The 16800-nt window shown below is 42.1% G+C and overlaps 3 protein-coding genes across 5 annotated transcripts; 1 reads left to right on the top strand and 2 right to left on the bottom strand.

Moving 5' to 3' along the window:
* The first annotated feature begins 8527 nt into the window (after positions 1-8527).
* LOC108148473 lies at positions 8528-10814 on the top strand. Its single transcript, XM_017275505.2, has 2 exons — positions 8528-9658; positions 9861-10814. Exons 1-2 carry the CDS (start codon positions 8555-8557, stop codon positions 10707-10709), a joined length of 1953 nt encoding a protein of 650 aa, XP_017130994.1. The 5' UTR covers positions 8528-8554; the 3' UTR covers positions 10710-10814.
* Positions 10815-12185: 1371 nt separating this feature from the next.
* On the bottom strand, positions 12186-14113 carry LOC108148520 (cAMP-dependent protein kinase catalytic subunit 2). Its single transcript, XM_017275558.2, has 4 exons — positions 13567-14113; positions 12892-13057; positions 12550-12827; positions 12186-12490 (listed from the first exon to the last, which is right to left on the bottom strand). The coding sequence occupies exons 1-4, from the start codon at positions 13977-13979 to the stop codon at positions 12277-12279; spliced, it is 1071 nt and encodes a 356-aa protein (XP_017131047.1). The 5' UTR covers positions 13980-14113; the 3' UTR covers positions 12186-12276.
* Positions 14114-14337: 224 nt separating this feature from the next.
* On the bottom strand, positions 14338-16395 carry LOC108148530 (cAMP-dependent protein kinase catalytic subunit 2). Of its 3 annotated transcripts, none has more exons than XM_017275569.2 (5): positions 16026-16395; positions 15257-15486; positions 15025-15190; positions 14701-14978; positions 14338-14639 (listed from the first exon to the last, which is right to left on the bottom strand). In XM_017275569.2, the coding sequence occupies exons 1-5, from the start codon at positions 16200-16202 to the stop codon at positions 14426-14428; spliced, it is 1065 nt and encodes a 354-aa protein (XP_017131058.1). In that variant the 5' UTR covers positions 16203-16395; the 3' UTR covers positions 14338-14425. The 3 variants fall into 3 exon arrangements, with proteins under 3 accessions (XP_017131058.1, XP_017131057.1, XP_017131059.1); XM_017275568.2 differs by having other exon boundaries at positions 14338-14634; XM_017275570.2 differs by having other exon boundaries at positions 14533-14634; positions 14691-14978.
* Positions 16396-16800: the final 405 nt, after the last annotated feature.

Here is a 16800-nt window from a genome sequence, read left to right as displayed (position 1 = left end):
GTCCTTTATGGGAAGTTTTTGGGGATGGGCACTGCAAAGCGGCCCACAAACGTGTCACATCAAACGGAATTGATTAAAATCTAAAATGAAATAGTGCTCGGTCTTATTGTCGTTCGTACGGATCTCGGATTTTCGGTTTGCGGATACGTTTCTGTTATTGTCGCCGCAGCACGTACTCAACGATTGCCCCTAAAAGTATGCACACTCCCCCTCGAATGTGAATCCTTTTGTGTGACTGAGGGGGAGGGGTGGCAATTCAAATTTCAATCAAATGCGACCAATACTCGTACCTTTTGGGCACACATGCTGACCACAAAGTATTGTATCATTTGCTCTCGCTCGGGGAAATCCATCCCATTCCCCTTAATCCCACCTCCACCCTGTTCGATCCGAAATCAAATCAAAGGCCGGAGCAGAAAGGGTGCAACTATTGCCAGAATCAGATAAAATTTTCATTACCTTATGGCCGCACATTATCGGCATGCGGCCATCGTCTCCTTGGCCCGGAGACTCCGGATTTTGGTTCGGACTTGGAGACTATTTCGGTACGGCTTGCCCGGGCACAATGTGCTGCTGATGACGTCGAGTGGTGCTCCTGCAGTCGCTGTTGTTGTTGCTGTTGCTGATGATGCTTATTGTGTGAGCTATAAAAAACAAGCGGAAAAAAATCAAGCTTGTGAGGTAATTTGCAGACAAGCGACTATATAAGTACCTAGTGTTTCCTTAGACCCCAAAAAGTAAAGATAAATGTATGGGATCATATGCTGAAAGGTTTTTATTTAGTTGGGAATTAATCTACAAATTTTAATAACGTCTGTTTATTGGTACCAACTTGTTTCGTGTATTTGGTAAGCTAAAATAAAAAGCATACTGTATTTCTACTACCTAACTTAACAGGAGATATTGTAAGTAAAAACTATGTTTTTAAATGTGTTTAAGCTGTATTACAAGTTTTTAGAAGTAAATGCAGATTGTGATACTCCCAAGAGCCTTCGCAACAACTTCAACTCACTATAATAAGTTTTAATTGTTTTTGTAAATAAATAAATAAATACTCTCAAAAGCTTTTTAACATAACTAACTTAAGATTTCTGTGCAATTTATTTATTCATTTTTGTAAATAAAATATACCCCAATAAACACCGAAAAAAGGGTATCAAAAACTCAGAGAAATGAGAAAAGTAAAGAGGTGGAGCAACAGCGGCGACTTTTTATACAACAAACGACAAACGGAAAGTGTCCAACAGGAAATAAACAGGCGACGGCGACTCGGACTTGGTTTTTGGATTTGGATCTGAACACGGTCTACAGCTCCATCTCCAACTTCATCTCCCCAACCATCTTCAGCTGCTGGAAAAGAAGACCGACACGGATTCGAGTTCGGACAAATCCCAGCGAGCAGCGGCGAGAATAAAAAGGGTAATAATTTTATCTAGCATTCAGATCAGACACACGTCTGTCCAGTCATATAGTCCCAGACCTTTTTTGTTCCCCGGTTTTTTTTGTACTCAGTTGCGGTGGCTACTTGAAACTTTTGTCAACAGCCACTTGCAATTTTGCATGAGCCAGCTTATGAATAAACGAACTCCTCTGGAGTGTCCTCTTCGCCTGTTATTTTCTATAGATTTTCCGTGGGACAGTTCGTTCACCGCTTGGCATTCAATTACAAGTACCTTAAGCAGCGGTAAGCTGCAGTGACAAACTGAGGCCACTAAATGGAGGGTCTTTTCCCAAGGACTATAACTATTTCCACTGCTGTTCGTGGGTCAATCTATCAACATAATTGATGGCTTCGATTAGTCACAAGGCGTTCTGTTTTTGGGAGAAATGGAAACGAAGAGTTATAGAGAGCTCAGTGCACAAATCGGCGATTAATTAAATATTTACTCGGCAAGCTCAGCGAGCCAATTAATCTGGCACGGCGATCCGTATCCGTAGGAATTATGTATATCTTTGTGTTCGACTAATGAACTGATGCGGTGGCGATGCCGATGGATGGAAAACTTTAAAGGGTTTTTTCCCCCCGTCCGATTGGCTTTTCCAGCTTTCTGCCCGCCATTTGTCATGCATCTCGTGTTCAACTGCACGGAAAAAGAAAACTCTCGACAACCAAGGAGTTTTCCTTGGGCGCGGACGAGAAGGCCTCCACTTACAAGTATATAATTTATAATTTTCGCAGGGCGAAAGGGGCGGGAAATGGGTGTCGGCAAAGTGCGTTTGTCGCCAGAAAGGGACGGGATGCCGCTGCTCATCATCTGGCCGTCCCCCTTGCACTTTGCCCCGCAACAGGGGGGCCATAAACACACCAGGGGCAACGGCGGCGTCGCATAATTCCACCATAACACCATTACATTTTTGCCAGGACGACACTGCCACCTTGGAACCGGAGCTGCATTGAAGTCAGACACTGAAAGAAAATCTCTTGAATGAAAGTCTTGGACTCCATACAAAATGTATGCCCTGTAGGGTGTAGTTTATTGAAAAAATAAGTGTTAAAAGCATTCGACTATTAAGGTAATTTTTATATGCGTAACTGGAAAATTAAAAAAAAAATAGTAAGCTAAAAAATTGTAAATAGTTAAATTAATTTAAACTACTTTTACAAAAGAAAGCTAGTACAACTAAGATATATTTCTGATGCTGAATTTTGAATAGCGAATTTCTTGCTTATTTTTTTCAAAGCCACCGAATATATTAATGTAATTATTTTGTTTTCTATTATCTGAATTAAGACTTAGATCTGATTTTTCCAGTGTATCCCCTTGGAATACCTTGGTGTCATAAAAGGAAGCAGGCCAGCAACTGCAGTAGGAAGTGGCGAAATATCGGGGATTGGATCGGAGTCTCAGTTCTGAGTTAGTTTCCATGTATCGCTGCCCTGTTGGCTGGCTGACAAAATGTTAAAATGTGGAAATGTGGAAATGTCCTGCTGCTTGCTCGCCTGAGTTCAAAGTCAATTGTAATTTTTATGGCAAAGTGCTACGCAATATGAATTACATCGACCATACACTTTCGGATTTTTGGGGTAGCATTCGCCTGTCGTCAGGTGAATGTTCGCAGTAGCAATCTCTCCTGCAGAGTGTTTCGCAGTCGAATATTTTATTTTTGCCCATTACATTTGACTTTCTTGGCCCATAAAAATGGCAATAGTAATGTGTGCGAATTTATTGGGAAAACAATGGATTGCATTGAAGACAATAACGATGGATAAATCTTTTTCCTGGCCTTCTTACCCACTGTCACTCTTAATTATAACCCTTCGGTTCAGCTTATCTCCCCCAGCAGCCAGAAAATTGAATTAAAAAATTTCTTTTCACGTACTTTTACTAAATGAAGAAAAAATCTGGGCTTATAACTAGCTGAAAAAAGGTGGAAACGCGATAGAACTCAACCCTTAAGCCGAATCCTCTGAAAAAATCATGAGCGAACTAATCCTTTTAAATGGCTTAAAGCCCGAAAAATTGCTGAACAAAAATATTTAAAAGTAATGAGAAATCCGTTCCTTCATTATTTTGATGGCTGATTCAACCTGACGATTCCACGAGGGCCCTTATCAGCCCATTCCCGCCCCTGCAGATGGAGTTTAGAGCATTTTCCATTTTTTTTTGTTGAGTTTTTCTCAAGAGTTTTCGGACAACACGTTGTTTTCATTGCTCATTAGCGGCGACAGCGCGAGTTTAATTAGCAATGACGCAGCGTCTGAGTTTCGCAGGAAACCCTTTGAGAAGGGTTCGGCTAAATTGCTTCCGGCAGCTACCAACCCCTGCATCCTGCCCAGAAATCCACAACAACACCTAGGCCTTGAGAAAAATTGAGCAACACTTTGATTCAATGAGCGACCAAAGGTCGAAAGTTGGACTTCAATTTGGTGCTTTCGGGGGTGTGGGTGTGTGTGTGGGTGTGGGCACTTCCTCCACGGAGGGTTGCTCCAACTAATTGCCTTTTCGACATGCATTTAATCTCTATTAGAGCGGAGTGATAGAAAACTTTTCCAGCATACCGACGACCCACATGTGGAGAGTGGTCTTCATAAATTATTAAGGGGTTCGGGGTGTTCGATTGTCCAGCCCTCACTTTTGGCATTTAAAACAAATTGTTGTTCGACGCTAGTTCGATTATTTGGCCCCCAGGGGCTAACCGGGAAAAGCGGAGACAGGACTACAGGAAAAGTTTCCCTGCAGTCTGTCTGCCTGTGAGTGTGTTGATAATGATGAAAGTCATCACAAGTGAGGAGTTTTTCTCCGTTTTTTTTTGGGGTGGGAAGGTGTGAGCATGCTTCTTACATATCAATAACGTTTTAGGTGAGCCAACCCCTGGGCAGCAGCTGTGTCGACAGCTGATGGCCTTTTAATTGAAGATCGAGCTTTTGTTTTCTTTTCTTAGGGAATGTAATTCCATTAGATTTGCTGCTGCTAATAGCCTCTGCGGAATTTGCAGCCATGCACACAAAAATGCAAATAAAGGCAACCACTCGGCATTCAATAACTTGCGTTCTTCAGTTGCGAAATCAAATTTTACGACGAGCCACGAGAATCCCTTAATAAACATCCGAAATCTTTGCCAAAGTAGCGAATTCCCGGCCACCCAACGAACCCCCAGCCAACCGTTAATTAAACCCTTTTCGGATGCTGGGAAATCTGTGGGCAAAGTTTTTCCATTAAAGGAAAACTCAGCCAAGGCAGCCGCAGGCAACGAAATCAAAAAGTAAAAATTTATGAAGCGTTTAATTGAATTAATTAAAAGCAATAATACCTTGAAATAATTGCGCCTAATAGAAAAACTTTGCCACCGATTGCCAGTTCAAATGCAGACATACAGATACAGATACAGATACAAATACAGCGGCACAAAGAGATACAGAAACAGATGGGCTAGATCTTGGGCTTCTGTTTTTGGGCCGACTTTTGACTGACAGAGTTATGCGACAAATCCTGGACCAACAGCCGCACCAGCCATAAGTCAAAATTATCAACAAGATGGCCAGACCACCAGGAGCAGGACCAAAATCAGGACCAGACCGAAATGCGAAACCAGGACCTCCAGCCACTCAACTGTCACGCACGTAGGCCACGCAACATTGCGAAAAATATGTCTTTGATGTCATAAATCAATTACGAGTGGGATTGCCGCCACGTTGGCAGCAAGTTTTTGAGCCCACGACGAGGACGCACCAGGATTTGCTCCTTCCGAGCAAACAACTTGTTAGAGGTGACTCCCCCTTTGTCATTCTCAGCTCCCTTCGAGAGAAGGTTTTAATTCTTCAGTTTAAAACGTGACTAAATTGAGGGAACGAAAAGTTCCTCGCCAGCGGAGTTTGCCGAATTAAGTGGAGCAAATGAAGCACATGAATTCCGCCAACTGCTTTAGACAACCTTCTCTTTATAACATACTTGAAAAACTGAAAGAAAATCAAGGAAATGTGGTTTGAAAAACGAAGAGGCTGAACTTGTGGGTCTGAAGTTTGTAGCCAAATTTTAAATTGTAAAATATTTATTTACTATATTGAATTTATCTAATCCAAATTTATTAACCATTAATCCAAATATGATATGAGCTCAAGCTTCTAGAGACTTAAACAAATATTTTTAAGCCATCCAGGAGTTTAATTTCCGTCAATATGATTAAGGAACAATATCAACTTCATCTTTCGTAAATTTAAATATATATATAATTATTTTTGAACTCTGTTTAGTAATATTGAAAACTATCATAATAATACAAGTGAGATTACCAGTGATTGAAAGTCTCGTTAAAACTATATAAATGTATTTCTACATTGAAAATATTATATATTTTATTAAAATCTATGCAATTTATTTTCAGTGTGCCTTACCTTTCCTAGCTCCGCTCCCCTGTGTCTTTTGTTCCGTAATTATGTCGCACACATGGCCGCTGAAGGAGCAGGGGAAGATCCATCACCTCGAGTCCTGTCGAGTGCTAAATGTCAACGTGACATGTGCGAGAATAAGGGGGGAATGAGATCCAGAGAAGGCCTGTGTTAGTTTATCAAACATAATTAAGAAGTTCTGCGAGGGCAGAGCAGAGCCAAAGAGAATAAACAGAAGTTTAATTATTTTGCAAGTTGCTGCGGCCCGGGGCAAAAGCAATTGAGCCATGAGGCTCACCTTTTGACTTATGATGTATTGCGTGCTCCATGACAGCTGACAGATGACAGCTCACCTCTTGACAAATAGAGGGAATCGGAAAAGGATTCCTCATCTCTTAAAGCAGCCTGGTCTCGGAAAACTTTTTTAAAGGGAGCTTCCACTAATTACTAAAAGTTGAGAAGCAAGTTTTTCAGTACATTTGCATAAATCAAACAATTAGTCACGCCGTCTATAAAGAGTAATTCGAATGCCGGAGACCCGAGTCCCAACTATTATCATCCCACAAACTATTGTCCACTGCTAGGAATCTTCTTATTTTGGTTCTTAATGTCTCCCCGCGGTGTTGTTTGAACCTCGTCTTACAACGTTTTCGGCTGGAAGAAATCCGGGGAAGGTGTCCTGCCAGATTCCTCTTCTAATTTATGCGACATTTACTAGTTTGCCGTTTTGCCATAATAACTTCTAATTCACCTAACCCGGCTTTCGACCCTTTTGGGGTGCTTGGTGCGCGTGTGAAGTCGAAACGGAAGCCTCAACCACTCACCACTTGGAGAGGCACTAATTTATGGTTTTGGGCATTGAAATTTATGGACAAAAAGCTGAACAAAAATACAAAATACTCGTATTTGTTTCAAAATATAACGCCAGGCCCAAGGTGACAAACACCGAAAAAGTTCTGAGGATTTCAGTTGTTAGTCGAAACGGAAATGCTCTAGAAAAGTATTACTCACGCAATAGTTTATTCTCCTAAAAAAATTATTATAATAATAATTCTTAAAATTAAGGATTTAAAATACAAAATTGTATATATAATTTATCTAAAAAAAATCAGTTGTTTAACGAATAAAGTATTTATATGTTTTATTAAAATTATAAGACTCCAAACGCATACTATAAAGCCTGTACCGTCATAAGAAACTAAGAACAAGAGAATATACTTAAAAACCAAAAGATTAATGACATTTAAAAATAACTTTTATCAAACTTCACAAAGTGGCCCAAATAAGTTATATCGATATGGAACCAATTCCACTTCGTGCTAATTAAACTGGATTTTTACCACCTCTGATTAATCAGACAGTTCAGTAACCTTTTCTCATTCGGAGAGTATCGAGAATAAATGCGGAACTTGTCGAATAAATTACATAAGTCGTTCAGTATCTTTTACTTTACTGGTTCTTTGTGGGTCTCTGGAAAGTTCGCTGCACTGGCAACTCACTTTATCCCCACACCCCCTTTGAAAATCCACCTCTCTGTCTTATGAAATTGTGCAACTTTTTGTCTGACTCGTTCTAAAACGGAAAAACACGTTTACAAGCCTCCAAAAAGAATCTGTGTTTGTTAAACGTGCTTTAATATAGCTCGTTTTATTAGCAAGTATTGGCCTCACACCTGGTACTAGCAGATGCACTTTGAGAAAACTAATATAATGTATTCTATAAGAAATTTCAGCGAATTATTAAGTTGCATAGAAAATAAAAATACAGTGCTTATGCACTATAAAATAATCAAAATAGCCACGCTTTACTCTATAACTTTGCTAAATAAATTCTATGAATAATTAAAGATATGTTTTTAAAAGTCTTCAGTCTTAGCTTCCTACCATATTCCGGTTGATTGCTATTTATAAAGTTGGATTAAATGTTTAACATTTGTCACTTTTCTAGTTTCTATCAATTTTTCTCTGTGTTCGGTACTTGCTTCTTACCATATTCTCGATTTTAGCCGCTTTCGCCCGGCGATCGTATTTGGTAATCAGCAGCAGAGGCAGCAACAACAACTGCGATGGCCAAGTTCAGTGGCCTCGAAGTGTGTTGAAACTGTTTTGGCCAGCTTTTTGATGGCTGGGATATGATTTGTTCTCGTGTGTCTCACCACTCGATTGGCCAGTAAAACTGGGTTAAGCGTGGTCAGGTAGATCCCAAAATTGTTAAATTCATAAAGCTCGATGAGGCTGTGAGGAAATCTCTATCCCATTTCCAAATTGTTTGTGCTGGATTTTGGGGGAACGATTGCCACACTATGGCGGCACTATGATAAGTACAAGAAAATGCAATTAACCGGCCAGAAAATCAAATGTCAATCACGTAGTTTGTCGCTCTCCAACATTTCAATGACTTTGAACTTTTGTTTGCGCTGGTTTCTCGTAGTTGTTGTAGAGCATTAACATATTGATTGTTGGCGTGACCCATTTGTTTGGGGCCCTCGAGAGCGGCCCACGCCACTTCCACTTTCGTTGGCTTTCTTTGTCCGACGGATCGATCGCGGCTTAATCAAATATATATATATATATATATATATCGTGAAGCCTCTCTACCGAAGCCCCTGAGATCGCCAAGTTTTTCCCAACCAGTTTGGAGCTTCGTTCTCGCTTGGTTCTCGGGGCCTGGCTTTCATAAAAAGTCTTTGGCCAACTTTCTTGGGCTTCATTCGCGCTCGTCGTCACCATGAAAGCGGTTCACTGCGCGATTTTCGTCACCATACTGGCCACCTTTGGCCATGGTTTGCCCACGCAGTTGGAGGACGAGAGTCAGGGATCCTTTGCCGGCAAGGTTTCCCAGCTGATTGCCCTGCAGCTGCTGAAGTTCAACAAGGACATCGATGCCAACCAGGTGCACTCACCACTGGGAGTGGCTTCCATTTTGGCTGTCTTGGCGGAGGCTTCTGAGGGTGATACCTACGCGGAATTCCAGCAGGTCTTTGGCTACCCCAAGGATCGGACTCAGCTGAGGGATGCCTACAAGAGAATCCTGGGCAACTATCAGAATAGGGATGCTGCTGTGGCTTTGCCCTCCTTCCAAACTTGGTTGTACATCTACCGGAACTCTAGTGCCCGGGAGGAGTTCAAGGATTTGATCGAGAAACACTACTATGTGGATGTCAAGGATATCAGTCGGCAGGAATACGATTGGAATGAGCCCAACACCTCGTTGCAATTGTCAGAGGAAAAGGACAATGCGGATTCAACCGAGGGCAGCACCGAACAAAGTAACAGCAAGGATGTCATTGGATTCGAGACCCTCAAGAGGATTAACCTGGACGATGAGGATATCCCTGCCATTCCAGCTGATGGCTATGGCCAGGAAATCATCGACAAAGAGGCCTCCAAGTTCGATCGCGACATAGATGACAAACAGTATGTGGAAAAACCAGTTGCCCAGGCTGAGGCCGACCAACTCCAAAAAGAACAGCAGCCTCAGGCCACCACCACAGCAGAATCGGATTCGGAATCTCAGCCTGAGGCCACCACTGTGACTGTGGAAAAACAGGAAAAACCAGACATGGCAGCCGAGGAAAATCCAGCCGAGAAGCAGCAGATTAAGCGCAGCGACCAGGAGGAGAGCCAGATCAAGAACCTGGAGGAGAACGAGACGGTGCAGGAGGAGGAGAAGCTGGACAAGATCATGGCAGCACCCGCAGTGACCGCCGGTGAACCCGAGAAGGTGCGCCTGCCCCTCCAGAAGCTGGAGAGTGCCGTGAAGGCGGTGGCCAAGGATGGCGCCGATGAAGTGATGCTCGCTCTGGAGTCCCACCTGGCAGCCGTTAGTCGGGTGAGTTGATATAACAAAAATTTTTACCTGAATTAGTCTTAGAATAGGCAAGAAACACTATACAAGTATTTAAGAGGTTAACTAAAGCAGGGTAAATTTTTTAAAGAATTAAGTGCTTAGTCAAAAACCAATTTAAATTTGAACAATATAGCTGTAATAAAAATATAAAAATATATAATATATTTCAAATTTCTCAATTTAGATTTATGGCGCTCGTAGTTTGTTCCGGCAGGACGACATCGCCTCCGCGTTGAGTGCCAACTCCATTACGGGTCGTTCGGCGGGATCCAAGTCCAAGATGCTGCTCTTCAACGGACTCTACTACCGCGGCAGCTGGGCGAATCCCTTCTACCAACTGCGCGATGGCAGCGACGAGTTCTTCTTCATGACCAACGAGGATGCGATGAAGGCACCAATGATGCACGCCCGCGGCAAATTCAGGGTTGCAGATCTTCCCCAGCTCAAGGCTCGGGTTCTGAGCTTGCCCTATGAGACATCTCGCTACACTCTGTGCATCATTCTGCCCGACGAAACGGAGGGACTGAGTGATGTGATCTCCCAGCTGCAGACCAGTGATTTCCTACTGGCCCACAAGCAGTTCCAAATGAAGGACATGCATGTGTCTCTACCCAAGTTCCAAGTGGAGGAAACCTCTCGCTCCGAAGCGATGCTCAAGCAGATGGGTCTGAAGAAGATCTTCTCGAGGACCGAAGCTCAGTTGGGCTTACTCTCCGAGGACGCCGACGTTCATGTAGATGAAATAGTGCAGTTTGTGAATGTGCGAGTGGACGAGGGAGGCAGCAGTGCCAATTCTCTGTCAGCCGCCACCACGCAGGCTCGTTCACCCAACGCGGAGTCCACTGTACTGCCTGTGCCAGAGCCAGAGCCCGAACTACCGGGCGTGGAACGCTTCGAGGTGAATCGTCCGTTTGCCTACTTCATTGTGGACTGCCAGGAGCAGTTTGTACTGGCCTCCGGAAAGATCTACACGCCCGAGTTCAAGGAAGATCTGCCGCCGGTTTCCGTCGAAGTGGAACTGGAGCAGTCTTAGTCTGCTAGCTTAGTATCTCATAAGTTTCGTAACGAATTTTCACCGATCCATGCAATAAACGTGCACAATTCATTTACCCAAAAAAAAAAAAAAAAAGAGAAACTTTCCCAGCGCAATCAAAACAACAATTAATTCGCTTACAGATGAGCAGCAACTTCAACCCCCGAAATTCAATTGTCCGTCCGTAATGTGAAATGTATCTGAGGCAGGGCATCGCTAATTTTTGGAAATTTGTCATTGGGTGACGAGTTAGGCGAGTGAAACCAGTTACGGCCTGCAAGATATTTCTCAGGCCAGTCGAGCATGAAGCGCATCCGTGCCACGTGCCCAGGCGAACTTCGCTCCGGAACGAAAGCTGACAGCACTCTTCAAGTGGTCAATGGGCTGCAATTAAAATTCTCATTAGAATGCATGATGTCTTACTACCATCTCTGATTCGTAGTCTGGCCAGGAAGTGCGAGCCCCTTGTTTCCTGCGAAAACCACCGAAAACGCATGCGAAAGGCACAAAACACAACACGGAGAAAATGTGTCTGGAAGTCTGAAGCCACGAGAAGCCATTGAAAAGCTATCACAGGAGGGGGAAATCTGGAGGTCTGGAGGTCTGAAGGTCTGAAGGTCTGAAGGTCTGGAGCTGAAAGTGGCGCCGGCCTGGCGGGCGCCAAAAAGCAGAGGTAAAAACAGGAGTAAATGCGTGCCATGATTACAGCGATGACGACTTCCACCCCGAAGGAGGAAAAGGGAGGAAAACACAGAGGGGACGAAAACTGCGACGGAGACGATGATGTTTCATCTTTTCCACATGAAAACTCACGTAACAAAAATTATGATAATCATAACTTTTTCCACCCACATCCACATCGCCCACTGTCGAGTGCCTTTGTTTTGTTAGCCGGACAAAGGACGACCCATGGAAAGGTATTCGCCTTGGACCTTGGACCATGGAGCCTGGACTGGCGTCTAGTTTTTCTGCCGTCTGGCCATTGCTCTATTTTTATTAAGTCTTTGCATATAAATCAATGTGGCCCGATATGCAGAAGAGCAGAAAAAGGTATAAAAGATTTATGACTCTGTTCTGTGTGCCACAGCTAGCAAAAAGCTCGTTTAAATATTGTTTAACATAATTTCGTGCAAAAGTTTCCAGATGAAGGCGATGAGGGGGCGCAGAACTCTTTCAGCGAAAGCCACACCCACTTGGAGATAAATAAACAAAGTGGCCATAAATCCATCCAGTTGCATCAGCGACAAACGCACAAGATTTATGGCACTGCCTCAAGTCTAATTACAAGTCAAGTTTGTCGAATTGAGAATAGGGGGCTGCCCGTCCAGAAATCGGGAAAATGGCGCAACAAGTGTGGGAAATCACAAAGTCACGCAGAGCCAGCTGTTTTCCCAGAACAAAAATCAAACGGGAAAAGAATCCCCCTCTAAATTCAGAGCTGTTGACATTACACATGTGAGCACCAGCTGTGGCATATCGATGAAAAAGTCGGGTGATCTTTAGTTGACTGATTAGCTAATGCTGCCGAAACCTTACAAAATCAAACCTATCACAAGTTAAACACAGTTTAGAAGTCCGCAAATGCCTCCTCATGTCGCATGGTTTTGGCCTTGGGCCGAGGTTTATCAGAGACCTTGTCGAAGTTGGATACATCCTCCGGATTGCTGATGTTGGGCACATAGGGTGCATTAATCGTTTGATTTAGCAGGGGTATCCACTCCACATCCTTGAACCATTCGTGGTCCTTGATGTCCTTATTGCCGTTGATCAGGTTGCCATAGCTGAAATATAAAGATACACAATTGGCGTCATCAGGTTAAATAATCTAAAGAATAAATACCGCTTTGAGAGATCCACCTGCAGCAAATGATCCACCAAATGACGCAAAGCACCACTGAAATAGCTGGGCATCTTGTAGTCCCCCTCGCAGATCTTATTGTACATGCTCATCACATCACGATTGTGGGCGGAAAATGGCGAGTGACCGGCCACAAATTCAAAGACCAGCACGCCAAAAGCCCACCAGTCCACGCTGGTTCCATACGGCTTCGACTGGATGATCTCCGGTGGCAGGTACTCCGGCGTGCCACACAAAGTCATTGTGCGCGTTTCCACTTTCTGTGGGTTGAGTAACTTGAGACTTTGAAATATTTCTTTAATATGGAAATTTTAGGTGATAAACCTTGGCAAATCCGAAATCCGTCACTTTCAAGTACCCGTTCTTGTCCATCATAATGTTTTCGGGCTTGAGATCTCGATAGAGCAGACTGCAATGATGCAGGTACTCCAGAGCCAAGAAAACTTGGGCAGCATAGAAACGAGCTTGCTTCTCAGTAAACTTTCGCACTCTACAGAAAAGTATCAAAGCTTGGTAAATAGATGCACTGATAAAATAAAAATAAAATTGAATAGCAAAAATAAATATCTGACTATAGTGAATTCAAAAATTCATGTATATCTACACTAAGTATAAAATCATATTATTAAAAACAATGCAATTCAAATCGCAAGATTTAATAATAAACTGTTTCAATTAATGTGGATAATATTATATTTTAAATATCATAGTTCCTATTTGATATAAAATGTTTCTTGTTAATTTAAACATGGTTTAAATTAAAATTAAACTTTCAGATATTAAAATCAATTCCAAATCAAATACAAAATGTGACAAAAACTTTAATATTTTCATAAAATAACTAAAAACCGCAAAAGATGATAAGATAAAAATATTTAAATAGAGTATAAAATATTATGCCACGATTTTTGATTTATATGGGAGCTACACTCCCTGATCAATAACTTATTATCGTCATGCCTTATATCTTTGCATTTAATGTTCTGATTAATTTCTCACTTTCTGTGGTAGGTGAAAAGCTCTCCACCGCCAATTAGCGGCAGGATTAGGTACAGGCTGTCGTAATCCTTGAAGGAGGCTATCAGGTTGACCGTGTTCGGGAACATCATTGATCGCAGCACGTTCTTCTCGCTCATCACGTGGCTCACCTGCTTGGTCTTGATAATCTGATCCTTGCTCAGCTGCTTGGATGCGAAGTATGCCCCGGATTCCCGCTCTCTCACCAATTGCACCTTGCCAAAGGAACCGGATCCCAGGGTGGCCTTCACATCGTAGTCATCCAATCCCCTGCTGGGCGATGGAATGTTGAGCTCAAACTTCTTGTTGAAATCCTCGCGCAACTTGTCCAAGATTAGGATGTAGTCCACCTTGGGACTGAAATGCATTTGCGGTTGGTCGGGTGACGGGCCCATTGCAACTCCACTTCCCTAAGTTCGCTTCTTTGGGCTCTTAGCTTTAATTACTATTATTAGCTTTACCAGAATTTTGAATTTTTTATATTTTTTTATATCATTATAAAAAGTTTACAACGCAGTTAAATATTAAATGACTTAAATAAATAAGGCTACTTGGATAATATAAAATAGTCACATAACCATTCTCAATTTATGAATTACACACATTCAACACCTTTTTATATATATAAAATTATTTAATTGATATTTATTATTATTATTATTATTATATTATTATATTATATTATATTATATTATATTATTTTTGTTAAGAGTTGTTTAACCATATATTAGAGTATTTAAGTCTTAAATTTCCTTCCTTAAAAACACCAACCACACGTTTATCAATGACTAAATTAGATATAAACTGAGGAAAACGACAATTTCTACGGACAAACATACATTTAAAAATTCGCAAATAAATCGGGATGCCGGTTTATTCGGGACTTCAGGCGGTCCTTCAACTGGTAGTTCTCGAAGTTGGACAGATCCTCGGCGCCGCTGATGGTGGGCAAATAGGGGGCGGTCACCTCCTGGTTGAGGATGCCGTACCAGTCGACTCCCACAAACCATGGATGACCCTTCACATCGATGGCGCCCTCTTGCGAGTTTCCTAAACTGAATAGTGGTGGCATGAGCTCCTCCTGGATGTCCCTGACCCATTCCCACCTTCACTCACCGCTTTGAGGTGTCTACCTGCATCAAGCTCTCGATAAGATTCTTAAGCTGGCCAGTAAAATAGCTGGGCATCTTGTAGTCGCAGACACAGATCTTCGAATACATCAGAATGATATCGCGATTGTGAACGGCAAAGGGAGAGCGGCCCGCCACAAACTCGTACACAAGAATTCCGAAGGCCCACCAGTCCACCGATTTGTTATACGGCCGGAGTTGCACAATCTCCGGTGCCAAATATTCCGGAGTTCCACACAGGGTCGAAGTGCGGCCGTCCACTCGCTGGAGCTTTAAAATTAGTATATTCATAAGGAAGTTCTTAACCCACCTTTGCAAAACCAAAGTCCGTGAGTTTGATATAGCCTCGCTGGTCGAGCAGGATGTTCTCTGGCTTCAGGTCCCGGTACATGAGGTTCATTTTGTGCATATACTCGAGGGCTAAAGCCACCTGACAGGCATAGAAGCGGGCCTGCTTCTCGTTGAACTTGCGAACCCTTTTTTGTTTGGGGGGAGATCCATTAAACCTCAGTCTGCAAACACATGGAATCAGGGATACTCACCGGCGATGATAGCTGAACAGCTCGCCGCCATTGACTAGGGGCAGGATCAAGTAGAGGTAGTCGAAGCACTTGGTGGAGTCCACCAGGTGGATGAGGAACGGGAATCGGGCGGCATTCAGCACGTGCTTCTCGTTGTGGACGTGGGCCACCTGCTTAAGACGCACCAGATCCTCCTTGCTCATCATCTTGGCGGCATAGTAGTTCTTGCCAACTTTCTCCTTGACCAGCATCTGAAAATATAAGTCCCTTAAGTTCAATACGCAAATTCTATATACAGTTGTTAATCGGCCACCAAGCTACCAAATGTTATATTTGAAAATATTTAAATCATTTTTTTTTACTTTATTTATTTTAAATATTTAGCATAACATATAAATATAAGGAGGAGCACTTATTTTATACAAGAAATGACAGATTATATTTATTTAGTTTACCACAAAAGAAGTCAGAACTTTATTTATTTAGTTTTGAATACTTGTTAATTCTTAATATTATTTTACAAAAAAGTCAAAACAAATATAAAACTGAATTAAAAATATTGAAAACTTATTCTTAAAAATAATTCAAGATATTCATATTTCGATTCAAAGCTTCATAAGTTATGGAATCAATTCGGTAACATTGTGGTTTAAAAAAAAATGAGGACAGGTTTGTTCAGAAGCTTAAGGACTTATCACAGTGCCAAAGCAGCAATAGTTATAGAATCTCTTTGGTAATATTTTGGATTAAAAAAGTTAGGGTAGACATGATCGGTAGGTTAAGGACTCACCACTGTGCCAAAGCTGCCGGTGCCGAGGACAGCACGCGTTACATAGTTCTCCAGATTCGTGTAGGGCGACTGCGTCTGGTGGTTCCAGCGTTCTTCGAACTCCCGACTCATGTTCTCCAGGGTGGTGTTGTAGTCTTCCTTGGAATTAAAGAAGTACTGCGTATTGTGCTGGCTCATAACAGCAATCCGCTATCTGGCCAAGCGCTCATCTTAACGCGCCTTCGCGAGTGGCTTCCGATGCGGAGCTGGACTAGCGAAACGATTTTCAATGGTAGCTCTATGGGGTAATAGGCGCTTTTGGTACTCGATACACTTGAAATTTGGAATTTCATCACTTTTACACAATAAACAGATGATCAGTGACAACGGAGTCAAAGCCACAGTGGAAAAATCTGTCGTAAGAGGAATTCTTTAATTCGGTCATCAAATTAATAAATAAATATCTTAATCCTTCGAGGATGGATAGTATAGTTCGTTTGCTGAACAAAACAAACACTCTATTGGCTGTGGGTAATGGTTAAAAGATCCAAGGCCATACATCGTTAAATTCGCCATACAATTACCAATCAAATGGAATTCCTAGCTTAAAATTTAAATTTAATTTCATTTAATTTTATTTTAAATTTAATGTTCTCCAATGCAATGCATGGTCTCTTTTTAATAAATGGTTGGAATAGAATTTGCAAAACTGGCAACATTTTTTTTCTAGAAAAGGATCTCCCAAAGTCGCCATATACCTATTGTAATTAATTTTCAAACTTGGCATAATTCCTAT

The sequence above is a fragment of the Drosophila elegans genome, unplaced genomic scaffold (assembly GCF_018152505.1).
Source record: "Drosophila elegans isolate 14027-0461.03 unplaced genomic scaffold, ASM1815250v1 contig_476, whole genome shotgun sequence".
Lineage (NCBI taxonomy): Eukaryota > Metazoa > Arthropoda > Insecta > Diptera > Drosophilidae > Drosophila > Drosophila elegans.
This window is presented reverse-complemented; position numbering and strand designations above follow the sequence as displayed.